The sequence below is a fragment of the Varroa destructor genome, unplaced genomic scaffold, assembly GCF_002443255.2.
Source record: "Varroa destructor unplaced genomic scaffold, Vdes_3.0 BEIS01000005.1, whole genome shotgun sequence".
Classification (NCBI taxonomy): Eukaryota; Metazoa; Arthropoda; class Arachnida; order Mesostigmata; family Varroidae; genus Varroa; species Varroa destructor.
This window is the reverse complement of record NW_019211458.1, coordinates 23,161,336-23,174,751: the sequence shown is the minus strand read 5'-3', so window position 1 is coordinate 23,174,751 and position 13,416 is coordinate 23,161,336. Positions and strand designations below refer to the sequence as shown.

General features: G+C 41.8%; 1 protein-coding gene and 1 long non-coding RNA gene across 3 annotated transcripts in view; both read right to left on the bottom strand.

Moving 5' to 3' along the window:
- LOC147755439 (uncharacterized) overlaps positions 1-13,416 on the bottom strand; it is a 176,334-nt gene that overhangs the window by 11,611 nt on the left and 151,307 nt on the right. The gene's annotated exons all lie outside the window — the stretch shown is intronic.
- LOC111251195 (uncharacterized) lies at positions 4,064-10,786 on the bottom strand. Of its 2 annotated transcripts, XM_022807561.2 has the most exons (5): positions 10,546-10,786; positions 10,010-10,080; positions 8,663-8,782; positions 7,306-7,358; positions 4,064-4,446 (listed from the first exon to the last, which is right to left on the bottom strand). In XM_022807561.2, the coding sequence occupies exons 1-4, from the start codon at positions 10,634-10,636 to the stop codon at positions 7,311-7,313; spliced, it is 330 nt and encodes a 109-aa protein (XP_022663296.1). In that variant the 5' UTR covers positions 10,637-10,786; the 3' UTR covers positions 4,064-4,446; positions 7,306-7,310. The 2 variants fall into 2 exon arrangements, with proteins under 2 accessions (XP_022663296.1, XP_022663295.1); XM_022807560.2 differs by lacking the exon at positions 7,306-7,358 and having other exon boundaries at positions 10,546-10,765.

Here is a 13,416-nt window from a genome sequence, read left to right as displayed (position 1 = left end):
TATATCTTTTATGAACGCCGTGCTCCATAAATGTTACAACTTTAGCTTCTTAGTTTAATATAAGGGTTACTTTGTGCTTAATTTTTTTGTCTTTGATTTCCAGTTAAAATGAACCAAGCTTTTTCCTTAAAGCTGTACTCTTTCCTGACAAGGAAAGCCTAGCTATAAAACAACTATAGACGGAACTTTGAGGTCTCAAATTCTATAGACCGAATGATTGCTTAGTAAGGATAATTTTTGGGCCACTGTTGCTATAATTCTAAGTGAGTTAATTTTTTTCTGCAGGCGACCTCAACGACCAAACGACATTCATCGTTACCAACTAAAATCAACTGTTGATTAACAAACTTTGCGGTATTAAAGATTAACTACATAATATTGTGTGTAGCTGGGATCATCTTGTCTCGTCTCTGACGTTCCTCTTGACAACTTTAAAGATCGAAAGCTTCTTCAAGGGCTACGTCGCATGATGAAATGAATATGGCGAAATATTCTGTAATTGTACCTAATTAAAGGCTTCAGGCAAGGTCAGCTCTTTTCAGACTTTTCTCTGCGTCCCTTCTTAGATGGAATTTGTCGCAAAAAAGAATTTGAAAAGACGCGGCTTACCGATTCACCTCCACGCGGACAAAAAAGATGGCAGAAAACAAGGGTATCGTATGGATGTGCGTCACGTAGCTAGTCGGTGGACCTGCGGATGTACGGTGATAGTGTATCCGCTACATCAGATGTTAAGAACAAGTCTAGAGCAACAGGATGCAAAGCTAAAACCGGAGGCAACCAGTACTGCCTTTAAGCTGCCGATTTAGAGTTACTTATGCTCACCAGCCGGCCAGAAAGGTGACAAAAATACCAACATCACTTTTTACGTTTACCTACGCTGTGGTAGTCATGGTACATATATAGTCGGATCTAGAGAGCGATACAAAGGGTGGCGGTGTAGTCGCTTCGAAGGATCCTGCAAACCTCTTTGTAGGCCTGACTTCCCAGTTTTTATGAAGACGTCATAAAGCCGAACAGATCAGAGTCGTTCAGATATAGGGCAACAGTTAGTGTCATTACACAGCTAACAGGTAATTTTTGTGACTAAAGATTTTTTGTAGAAATATTCAGCATTATATAAGTTTATTTACTCGCTTGGTACGACTGTACATTACTCATTATGCACTTCTACAGCTCACTACTCCCTACTTTCTGCAAAAAAATAGTACCTTCTTGATTCCTTAGCTTCCCGGCATCATCACCGGCAAGTTTTTGCTATATCTGTAATTTTTTGTCGAATTAATTTTTCCATCGTTTAGTATATAATTTGTTTTTATTTCAATTGAACAGTTCATTATTCCAATATTTGTTATCACGCGTTGTGCTTTTTTCTCTTTTGTTATCTTCTTTTTATCTGTTCTCTTCCTGCTATCGTTCGTTTCCTATAATGGACTACATTATTACCACAACAATTGTTACACAGGATACTGCGCAGAAGATACGCATCCACCACAACACCGAAAGGTGAAAGAAAGAACGATTGGCCTCTCGCGCTCCGATTGATCTGATCGTTATCGCGCCTAATTTATCCTATTCTCGTATCTTGTTGGCTCCTGTCCCTATTCCTCCTCGCTGTGCACTCACCTCCGCACTCGAAATAGGGAAAAGGCAGAGGTAAAGACAGGGTACAAGACAAAACGATAAGTCGGAGGCAGCCTTTGAAGACGAAACGTAATCTAATGCGCTGGTCAGTGATCGTTGATGAGCAACACGGGTCGTGGTTACGTAGAGACCCACAAGGAACCGGGAGGCGGACTCGCGCATGGAATCTCATACGAGAAAGATGCGGAAAGGAAAAGGAGAAAAACGAAAGGAAAACCACGAAAAAGAAGAGGCGAAGATATGAAAAGGGTGAGATTAGGAGTTGGGCCTAAGTCTGGGTTGAAAATGAGTCCCGGTGATTCTTCTTCGCAGGGTTAGTGTTGCTCATAGCAAAATGGGTATATCCAATATATTTAGTTATTAGTATTGCAAAGGCCAAATCTAACAGATAAGAAGCAAGAACTAGACGAGACTATTAGTTATCGCCTACTATTTCTTTTTCTCGATAGCCTTAGCTTTTTGTCGAATCCTCTTCTATAGCCTTGCGTATAAATTCTTGCTCTCTCGGCTTGTTTGTTTGTCTTCGTCTCTTTTCTTCCGCTTATCGATGCCCTTTTTCAACATCTTCTGTTACCATTATCGACCGCATATTAGAGATGCTAGAGTTCCTGCTGGCAAAAAGCAAAGCAGTAGCTGTGAATTAGGCAAGCATCGCGTGCGACGATGATCTTACCTTATTGCTGTCATCGATGTAGAATATCCCACTAAAGGACATCCGTTTGCCTCCTTTCTGCTCTTTTCTTAGAATCCTCTGCCATTTCGATACTACACCGCATTTCCTACGCTCCATAGCCAAGTCTTCGTATAAGTAGCATTCACCATCTATGAACCTCTTTTGGACTTTCCTCACTATTCCTCTAACACTTTGAATAGCTTGTTTGTGCCTCGCTAGACCTTCGGTGCAGGCTTACGAGCAAGTCGATTACTGACAGCAGTACACTGAGTGGCCTGCAGCCTGCTACAATTCCTTTTGCGTAGTTTATCCGTGCCCAGCTCCTTCGACCGATCTCTCAATGAGAGACGCTTAGGACGCATTTCTTTGGAACGTCAGGACAGCCTTTCTGCTGAAGCAGCAACGATGGCAGTAGAAAAACTAATGCTAACGATAAGTATGACAGAAATGTAGCCTGCTGTACAGCAGTGTAGATATGGTCACACCGGGGTGCTGAGAATATATGTATTGCCAACTTGCCCCTGTTGGCAACGGATCGCATTCGTAGCGCGATATCCTCGACCGAGGCTTCAGAAAGATGGGCGAAGGATCGAATTCTCGAAAGAGGCACCAAAACGACGAAAGCAACGAGATACCGAATAGAACCCGGCATGGCCAATCCATACTATGCTTTAGCACTGAGCAGGTAGTACGAATGCGTTTCTGAGCCAACAGTATTACAATGGTCGCATATGCTATCACATGAAAGTATCGAAAGACTGCGCCGATGATAGAATTGCGACTATCACACATTTTTTCTTGTAGGGGCTGAAACATATCAACGCCTGCACCCTACAATCGGTAATAACACTTATGGCACGATGGAGAACAATATTGAATATACGCAGAGCAGGGTATGAAGTGATCATCAAGCTGGTCAAAGCTGTAAGCTGAAATTTAGAATTTCATTGATGTATGTTATTTTGTTTGTTTTGGGTGTGGCTGCTAATTGTCTACAATAGAACTCTCAATGAATTCAATGGTTGTCTAGGTGGAAATGATACACATCTAGAAAAAAAACCAAAAAGATCCAAGCCTGAGTATATATCCCCGTTATCAGGGGCGTTAAAATGCTATGTTCTAGGCGTTGTGAAAAAATCAAGGGCTGATTTATGATTTTCAACTGTGAGTTCGTCACCCTTAAATAATTAAATGACCTAAAGTAAGCTTGGCAGGCGACAAAAGGCGCTTTCTTATGTGGCAGAAATTGCGTGCCTTAAGAAACGGACGCAAGTAGACCTTGCCAAAATATATTTTTTAGTATTCTATTCTAACAACGGCCATTTTTCAATCGAACGATCCAATTGAGCTGGTATTTACTGCTCACATCGATTCAGGTCACAGGTCACAGGTCACGTATAGTAAACGTTCTATCTGTTTGCAGCTTCATTACGTATCTAGATATTTTCTATAAACCTGATACAAGCAAACTCGAATCAATCTAAGCCATCTATATGAAATGGGCACGCAAATTGCGTACGCACAAATACACAGGCACATGAGTGTTCTGTTTTTCCTAATGATAGTCTTTTATCGATTTGTTAACGACATTTAAATAAGTCAACCATAGACCCAAATGGCAATGATACACTGCGCTAGCCGAGGTTTAAACCACAACTTATGGATATTGAAATCCACGGATGACATTCGTCTACATTAACGCAACAATAACAAAAGCGCACTTATTAAGCACAAAAAAGCAACGTATTTAAATGAGCATAATGAAGTATTTTTTTTTATTATGTTGTTTTCATTGTAAAGTCAGATCTAATACGCTATAGAGGTCGACGAAGCGCTATTCAAACAATAAAAGGACCCTGTGGACCCTGCATTTTTTGGAATATCTGTTTATTGTCGTGAGATTTTTGTGCCTTTCATGTGTTCGTGCGCTCTCTAATCACTTGTGGCTTTTATGTATGACTTCGTTTCGGTTTTATTTATTCAATACGCAGAGATTCTTCAATGTTTCGTCTGTTGCCAAAGCACTCCGCGGAGAAGGCGATCGAGTTATTACATTAGCTGCTGAATCTGCCACTTTCCTCCGTTATACATGTCGAGATGGTATTTTCTATGCTACGGATGTCTTCATCCTACAATGGCGTTGGTAAAATATGAAAACAGATCAAATATATGACACCTTATATATAACAGTTATCAAACCACATTTCTTGCCTTGTCCTATAATAATGTAAGTATGATAATAAATAAGACCCACAGCAACTGGCTATCAAACTTTTTTCCTTATTTTTCTTTGTTATTCCTCGTGAGACCGTATACCAAATAGGTTCTTCCAGGCTGTTCGCTTGCTGGCTCTTGTACTACTGCCATCTTTGCTATAAATGTACGAAAATTCGCAGAAGTAAAAAAAACTATGACTATCTTTGCATATATAGCTGGCACGGGGAAGGATAACTCTGTGCACCCTGTAATAAAGCCGAACAATTTCGCACAACTTAAAATTCTACTGCAGGCTTTAGCTTATATATAACAGATCCAGTCTCGAAACTTCTGACGTCTGACAATCTTCAGTATCTGCACTTGTCCATATTGCTGGCACGAGATAGTCGAGCGATGGTATCGCCAATCTCGGCGCGTTGATGTCGATGATAGTGGCAAACTTCATCTGTTTCTGTCTGTTTTCTTTTTGCCTTTTTTTTCCCAACTCTTTTTGCCCCTGATCAAAATCCTTCCCTGACACTTCTTCACTCGTGTACCGCCTTTATACTTTATGCACGCCGATACACTCGTTGACTAATCTACAGGATTATATGCTTTATGTCCCTGGCTCGTTCTGTGCCCCCTGATACAACGTGGGACGATAATGCGTATACTGCGCACACGATGTTTTGATCCGGCTCTAAAGTAAGCGGGAATAGAAAGCCATTTTCTCTTTTTGGATACTACTCGGGACGGTGCTATGTGAAGGAGTCATGTCACGCAACCATGGTCGGTTCTTCACGTCCGATGATACCGTTCCCACTCACTTACTTCCTATTCGTTGTGACAACGACGTATGGTACGCGCCGATCGCGATAGACCGTTGAAGCAGTAACAACAGAAAGCGCAGCGGCGCAAAAGTCGTAGCGACAGCAGTAGGAACAGCATCGTGAGCTGGCCGCATTGTTCTCTATACATTCTGCCGCATTCTGTCTCAAATATTTTTGCCGTTGACAAGTAGTCAAGCAGGCTAGACGCGAGATGCGCTAGACAAGCTGGCTGGTAGTTGTTCTTAGGCCAGAGACCCTCTCTCTCATCGTCTTTTTCTTTTTCAAATGGAGCCTGAAAAGGCCTCGTTTTTTCCAGCTCAAAGCGAGGCACATTCTTACTATAGCAAAGTGTCCGACGCAAAAGCAGACGCGATAGCGCCAACAATAACGGCAACGTCAACGCAAAGCAACACCAGCCAGGACAAACAACCAAACGGTACTTCCTTCTTTTTTCGCCTTTTCAGTTTCCGCTTTCGTTCGCTGTAAGTTTCATTCTCACCGACCACTACGACTACCAGCAGCAGTGCCTTTACCGCATCCGCCTCCCCTTTCGCCCGTCCGCTGCCTTTTACCTTTCCTACCGTTTTCAGTGAGTCTGCTTGCTGCGTGCCTTGACAAACCCAGACGTATTCTCACACACAAACATGCAGGCATTCGTATACAAACGCACAAGGGCCGACATACACACGAAATACGTTCCACCTCATGTCACTCTAACTTGAGGCGTTCTCAAGGTCTTTGAACGGCCGAATCTGAAGAAAACCATTTCCTTGCTGGCTGTCTTTGTCGACTTGTATATGGAGTGGAAAGTATTCCGTGTGTATGTGGGCCGTTGTGCATTTGTATGTGAGTGTCTGCTTGTTTGTGTGTGAGTAAAACGATTCGACAAACGAGAACTCGCCGGTCACCCTTGACGCTTATTTACGTGCCCTGGCTGCAAGCCTGTGCTCCCTATTACGGTGAGTGCTGCAGAGTTGGACTTCTAGGGAAGATTGACCAGAGTTCCGTGTCACTTCTAGTGAGGTACGTTACTTTACGACTGTTACGACCTTTAATTCTGTTGTTGGCGCTGACAGTATGAGTAAGCTATGATTCTACGACGACCCTCTCATCGGCTATTTTTCGATCCTACTATACACGAAAATAAAAAAGAGTTAGGGCAGCGAGCAAAAAATTGCTGCCACAACAAGGCCACGTATCTCGCTTCTACTAGCTAACAGATGAATGATCATTGTACATACTACAGCAGCAGCTCTAACGACACAGATCAAATACGAAAGGTGCCACTCCGATGTTGGGTGCCCCTCTTCACGGTCAATGGAAGAATGACCGAGTAACCGGCTGGAAACTGAGAAGAACAAGAACCACTCATGAAAAGAAAGCAAGAGAACTGAGACGGTACTGCCATTGAGCTCAAAATAACCGCCTTCTGTCTACAAGCTCGAGGTCTCTGACTGGAATTCAGTGGCCGGCCAGCGTAGCTGCAATACGCATACATAGACATTCGCCCAGTAGGGCATATTTTACCCCAGCTATTTCTGTCGAGATCAGCTTTTATCAATTATAGCGCTATTAGAATGAACGATTAGACCGAGGCAAGGTCATCTACATATTGTGTCGAAAGTTTGCCCTACTCATTCTAAGCAAATGTTCCAATGGATTTATTTATTAGTAGGGTTACAATTCGTTTTCGAGCGTTTTACGTTGCTTTAGATATGTTACTATGCAGATTTTCTACTATCGAAACTTTGAAAAACATAGAGAACGTGTACGAGACGCTTGGGTATCTACGATATTAGGGGACCTGAATCAGAGTATCCACAACACCAAAATAAATTATTATTATTATTATTATTATTAGAGATCGACGTAGTTCCTAGTCAATTTAAAATATTGCAAAAAACAGTTGTTCCCAATACGTTAAATGTTAGAATGCTGCAGAGTCATGTATTGCAGTAGTACCTCGTCTACACGTGTTGACACAACATCCCGTGTGATGAAATGACGCTGACCACCTACAAAATCAGCACAATTGATGTCCATTACGGTGTTCAAATATGTGTTTCTTAGATGTTACCTCCAATCTTGCTGCCAAAAATTGCTCTCTGTCTCTTTTAATTGCATAGTACTGTACCAAGTCTATAATTGTCTCTTACAGAATAAATGATGTATTATAAAAACGTGAAAGGACGCGCGCTATAATTTCGCAGCGCACATTTCTTTAACGTGAACGTACCTGTATTGTTGGCTTAGTAAACGACGACGTTTCCCTTAAAGGACATAGCAGACTGGACTATATGGCTATATCGAAAAGTCTCAGCCAAAAAATCAAAGCATCACAAATGAATTGCCCTAAGGTAGCACGCACGATTCCTTAAATAATCCTACAGACTTAACCGTGTTCTGTAGTAAGACACACAGTTCGTTTGAAATATATAGAAATGCGAGCGACTGAGAGCGGAGCAGCTCATTAGGAATATAATCGATTCCGTAAGGAGCTTTAAGCGTGGTCCACAGGTTGAAAGAGTTACTTCTTTGTCGCTAGGACCAATAAAAGGATTTGAAACCCCAGATAATCGACGCGAGCAAAACGATACTGTTGTCGTAAGCATAAAAAACTCTGTTAAACAGAAATCCTGATTGTCAACTCCGTTTGGTTTTCGTTTGAAAATAAACGTCCCGATACCCTTGTACGGCATGTGCGTGGTTTAGCACTGCTACAATGATCATCCACCCAAGCGAGCAAAAAGGCACAGGATGAAAGACGAGATTTGTCAGGTTGTTTTTTCAGTGGTCCCGAATCGGCCCTGTCCTAGCCAATCGTGAAAAAAAAATAGAAAAAGCCGAAGCAGAATAAGTTTGTTCATCCGCTTTGTCAAGTGAAATCGTTTTACAAATTATAGGAATAGGAAGTAGTGCCAATTTAATATCAAACGCTTTAGAAAAAAAATGGAATTACGGATCGTTTATGAAAATAACATCGAAGATTAAGAAAGGCGGCCAATCGAATCATTGATTTTCTCAGATGATTTCATGATTTTCAACCTAATCTGTAATTCACAGTTTTTAAAGGATCGATGACACGGTTGTGTAAATTTTACGCCGGTCAGTTTGCGGCATTACATATGGATGCTGCGCGGTCGGTCATACACAGACGTATAATACATGAGTTAGCATCTTGTCACACTGCTACCGTCTCGGCGTATGTGATGGAATGATGCAATGGTCGTATGGTGCGATAGACTCTATTTGGCATGCTGGCAGTGATCATGATTTCGAAATAGCGCTCGAAGTAGGTTTACGATATCGTTGAACTCACCCGTTGAGCATTAGCGAAGGTCAACTTGTAATTGGGGTCCCTAGAAAACTCCTCACAGATGCGGTTCACGGGATCCATTTCCGTTGTGCCGAGTTCAGGGAATCGTAGCTCAAAGGTCCTCTAAGTAGCGTACGAACAAAATAGCATTATTATGAATTTTTTCCAAAAAAAAGGTTGCAGAACCGGTGCAATGTGTAGGACTGCGCGCTTATATGAGACTGGCCTAGCATTGAAGCTCAGAGGAAACGACATGAAAATTGGCCCTAATTATGTGACTAGAGGTAAAATTAGTCGTAGCGCCAAGATAGCTTTAGCTTGTACAAAAGACGGCTTACTTTGAAGCGAGAGCACTTAAAAATCTACACTGGTTAACCGGATCAGCTTTCCAAATAAAGAAATTGAACGAGATTTGTAAACAGTTATTATGGTTATGTATATCATATCATATAATTATTATGTGTTCTATACTTAAAGGGCAGTAAACGCAAACATTCGTTTTTAGCTCCATCACCAATTTGCTTGCTCGGTTTCCATTCCGTTTTATGAGTCTCATCCCTCTTTTTATTGCTTGCAAAGCCCAGGTCTCCGGCAAGATTCGCCATACAACTGCGTAAAAGATGGCAGCATACCCTGTTATGTTCATTGATCTGTTCTTCTGAGTCGCTATAGAAACGACACGCTTTACTTTCTTGTTGTTTACTTATATACTCCGCCTCGAAAACAGCGTTTCTAAGGAAACAAATATAAACTTCTAGTTCTATAGCATATTTTTAAAATCAAAATATCTCTGTACTCTGTTTGTATAAGTTCAATCAATTTCTTCCTTATTTTTCTTTTCGTTATCCCTATTGGCTTGTTTCCTTTTTTATCGATTTAGTGGCTGCCTCGGCAATCGCTTTTGTACGATTTAGCCAGTGTTACTATATTACTACCCGTTAAGTATGCTTTCTTCTGAATAGCTACAGCCCACGCATTACAGGCTTTTTTTTTTATGGCACTATCAGCAATGTAGAGTACGCTCGTTGTTGTCCTATTAACATCCTGTCCAGTCTTTATTTTTAGTCAAAGCAATTCGGATTAGTTTACTTAAAACAGTATCTCCACCACTTCCTTCCTCACCTTCGAAATACGTACCTCGTATAGTTCTGTCTTTCACTCTAAGTTTTCGACTTTTTTAAATATTGCTTTATATATCACTTATGTATTCGAAGTTACTTTACTACATTTCTCTAGTTATGACTGTGATTCACCAGAATAAAAAGCTCAAATGTTTCAGAATTCTTGTGTAAACACTTTGTACGGAATCGAGTGCCCCATAAAGGCATACTTCTCTGCGTGAAAACCTACTCTAATATCATCCGCTAGATTTTGCCTTGCGCAACGAATCACCATTTGGCGAGCCTGATCACTCGTGATATCTATAAATACTCAAAGACGAAACAAAGCCATAGGTTACGATGTGTTCGTAAAATCTATCTATACCGCTATAGCTGCGTGGAAGGAAGACTGAGTTAGGCTGACCACTCTAAGGCGTGAAGGTTTATCAAATCAAACCTCTATTGCTAATGACTAATTGCTAAATTACAGACGGCCATACTTGTCCAACCATGTTGGTTTTGCTGGTTTTATAAAGTCATTATCTTAATCATACTTTTTTCTATTACGCAATCAAGCTATGTCATCAATCACGACCGAGCATCTACCACTGCGAAACAATTCGTATTCATATATATATACATATATATAGCATGTTTCCGGAACATATTCATAGTGAAGGTGTCAATAGACATGGCGACGTTTTTCATAAACATTATTTCTATAGATAGAAGCTTAAGGTATTAAGCTAACTCGGCTTCGGTCACAGCACATTAGTGAGTACCCACCGCAAAGTCGCTTTAGAATTCCATGACAGGATCCGATGAAAAGAAAAGTAACGGCAAGTGCCATCCAGCGATGTGTAGCAAACACCAGCATCTTTAGTCCGACCTTGCGCGACGATTCTCAGTTCGGTTTATGCGATCGCCTACTATAACGGCCACTTTCAGCGGAGCTAATTTCGCATTTCTTCGAAGTTTAGTTGGACGCTTCATTTTATAAAGCGTCCATCCGTCCCAACTGCCCCCTGTCGCCGAAAATCTGACTGGCATCACTGTCGAGCGAACGTCTATGATTTTTGCCAATTTTCTTTTGTCTCCTCGGAATGGAAGTAACGATTGACTAATGGCCGTCATCCTCGTAGCATGCTCGACCTAACATCATTACCATCAATACGAATAGCACGACTATGCGATCCTGTTGTTAGCAAACACTAATCAAAGCCTTCGTCCCACGTCGTTTTGGCCAGCGTTATTTCGGTGCAATCGACTGTGTCGTTTCTGGTCCAATTTCAATTTCGCTGCGCTAGGAACACTGTAAATACGCTCATTAACTATCGCCGTCGTCGTCGTCAGGATAAGTTGATCGATATAGAAATAGTTTCCAGTAGGCAGCGCGCAGCGTTTTACTCAGTTCTTCATGCCTGAATGGCGATACGTAATGGCGCTTCAAGCTACGTTTGGCAAACTCCAAGGTCAAGCTAAAGTTCGGCCTTGTTGATAGCATTGTTTGAGCCAAAAATTACAGTTCTCGAGTGGGCTTTAACTGATTCTGAAATGGTAGTTGATTCTAACTCCTGTCTGGGTTCGAAATACCGTAGAGGATACGATATAGAAGAGTGGTATGCCGGCGAGCAAAGAGGCAGGCAGTACAGTCATGCAAAAGACCATTGTTGCCAAGAGAAACAGCCCATACAATCTACAACAACGACAGCTGTAGCCATGATAGCAGAAGAGGTAACAACAACAGAATCTATTTGAGCGTAAGAGGGGTACTTTTTTCATATCTCAGGTACAATCCGCGATACTAAGCAGCGACAACTAAATCGGCGTCGTAACTATTCCGTTTCATCTTGGGGATACGGCACCTATGTGCATGCGGACATTGATGTTTCCTACGAAATGTAGACAACGAAGAACCTGCAAATATTTGGGAGCGCCGGCTAAAAGTTGGAACAACAACACTAAAGTTGATACATTTCGCGTTGAGATAGGCTCTTGCACGATTCCGAGCTGGCATCCGCTGAACATTTTCGGAAATTTCGCGCTTACCGGAAGCTCCGTCCGCCAGCCGGCCGGCATTGGCCTCTGGAACGATAAACAAACTATCCAAATCAAAGCGAAAGGTTCTGCGGACAAGAGTGCAGCGCGCTGGATGATTGCGAGTAAAGCTTCTGGCGTTTATTGGTCGTGGCGAGGTCAGACGCGGGAGCGAACACGATAGAACCATCTTGTTTATGGCAGAGAGAGAGATCAAGAGTTTCTTTTACCTTCAGCATGCACCACTAGCATAGCCAATGATGTACCAATATCATAAACTGTGCAGAAAAGTAGTGAAATTTACCAAGTAAATAGACGAGCATATTTGAGGGAAACTTTACACTAAATTGACAGAAAAACGAAAGAGCAGGTAGATCAGAACCAGCGATACTTGTCCTGTGTTGTTCCGATGTGTATGGTAACTTTCGATATTTCAGCGACAATATGTGATAGGGCGTTGGGGACCGAGCGCAACGAGGCATGTGACGTAGACATATCCCCGTGATGATGCAGTGAAAACGGGTTAACTTTTTAATTTTAGTGCACTGTACAGTTCCCTTTTACCAATGATTACACTACCTTTTTCGAATGCAGGTGATTTTAATTCTCATCGTACGGTAGAGAATATTGCCCATCGTTAAAATGTCGAAGTTCGTGTTGAAATATGCTTTTGAAACGGCCCGGTGTTTCTTGACCATAACGCGCTTTTTTTTGAATTTGTTGCTGCGTAACGCCCATCAACATAAAGGGGTCAATTGACAGCTTGATTGTTAACTCCTAATTCTGACCTACAAGTTAATTTGCTGTGAATATATACTATTAAATTTGGATAATAATGTTGGCACGTTGCATGTCCAGCTTTATAACTGAGTTTCTTAATTTCTAGCAGTCAATAAGCTAGTCGTTAGGCTATATCATCTCAAATACCCAAAAAAAAGCATGGCTGCAGACAGACCTGTCGAGGCGCGACGTCGCGCAATCTTAGGCGTCTATGAATTTAGACGCGCGGAACGTTCACCAAAAATGTTAAATATCTGAGAACTCTAGCAGGAATAGACGCCTTACGGTATCAATCTTAGGTGGTTGTACCTGTTTGAGAAGAGAGGCCACAATTCCTGCAGAGTCACAAGCTTCGTGTGTATACATAACCATACTTTACTACATAATCCACTAATCGAAATGCCGCTACGGTGGCGTAATACGAATATTTCTATTTCCCCTAATCTATTCACCTGAACAAATATGTCCCTATGTCGTTTAATAGTAATAGGCTAGTAGCAGCGTAGCTGATTCCTTTTTCCGAGCAATAGAACATTTCAAGCCATGCATCTCAATAAAATTCTTTAAGGAACCACTTAGCAACGATATCCCTACCATCTTCCCATGTCCGGATTCTGCCATCCTATATCAGCAAAATCATACTCTTAAGGTCGTAGCTTAGCACCGCAGTGATGGAAGCAGTTCGACACGTTATGTTTACTGTTAGATCTAGCAGAGTTGTGCGTCCGTGCACAGTAATATGCCGTACAGAGGAGACAGGCATCTGGAGAACGATCAAGCCGTTAGCCTAGAGCTTAACTGGCTGGTGAGGGAATAGCTGGCAATGATGATCCATATAAA

Bases quoted from the DNA above. Each gene is read 5' to 3' on its own strand.
- LOC111251195 (XM_022807560.2), bottom strand. From the start codon at position 10,636: ATGCTGGTGTTTGCTACACATCGCTGGATGGCACTTGCCGTTACTTTT. The intron at 8,783-10,009 runs GTAGGTTTTCAC...TACGCTACTTAG, and splicing joins ATCTAGCGGATGATATTAGA to AGGACCTTTGAGCTACGATT. The intron at 4,447-8,662 runs GTGAGTTCAACG...ACGCCATTGTAG, and splicing joins CCTTCGCTAATGCTCAACGG to GATGAAGACATCCGTAGCAT.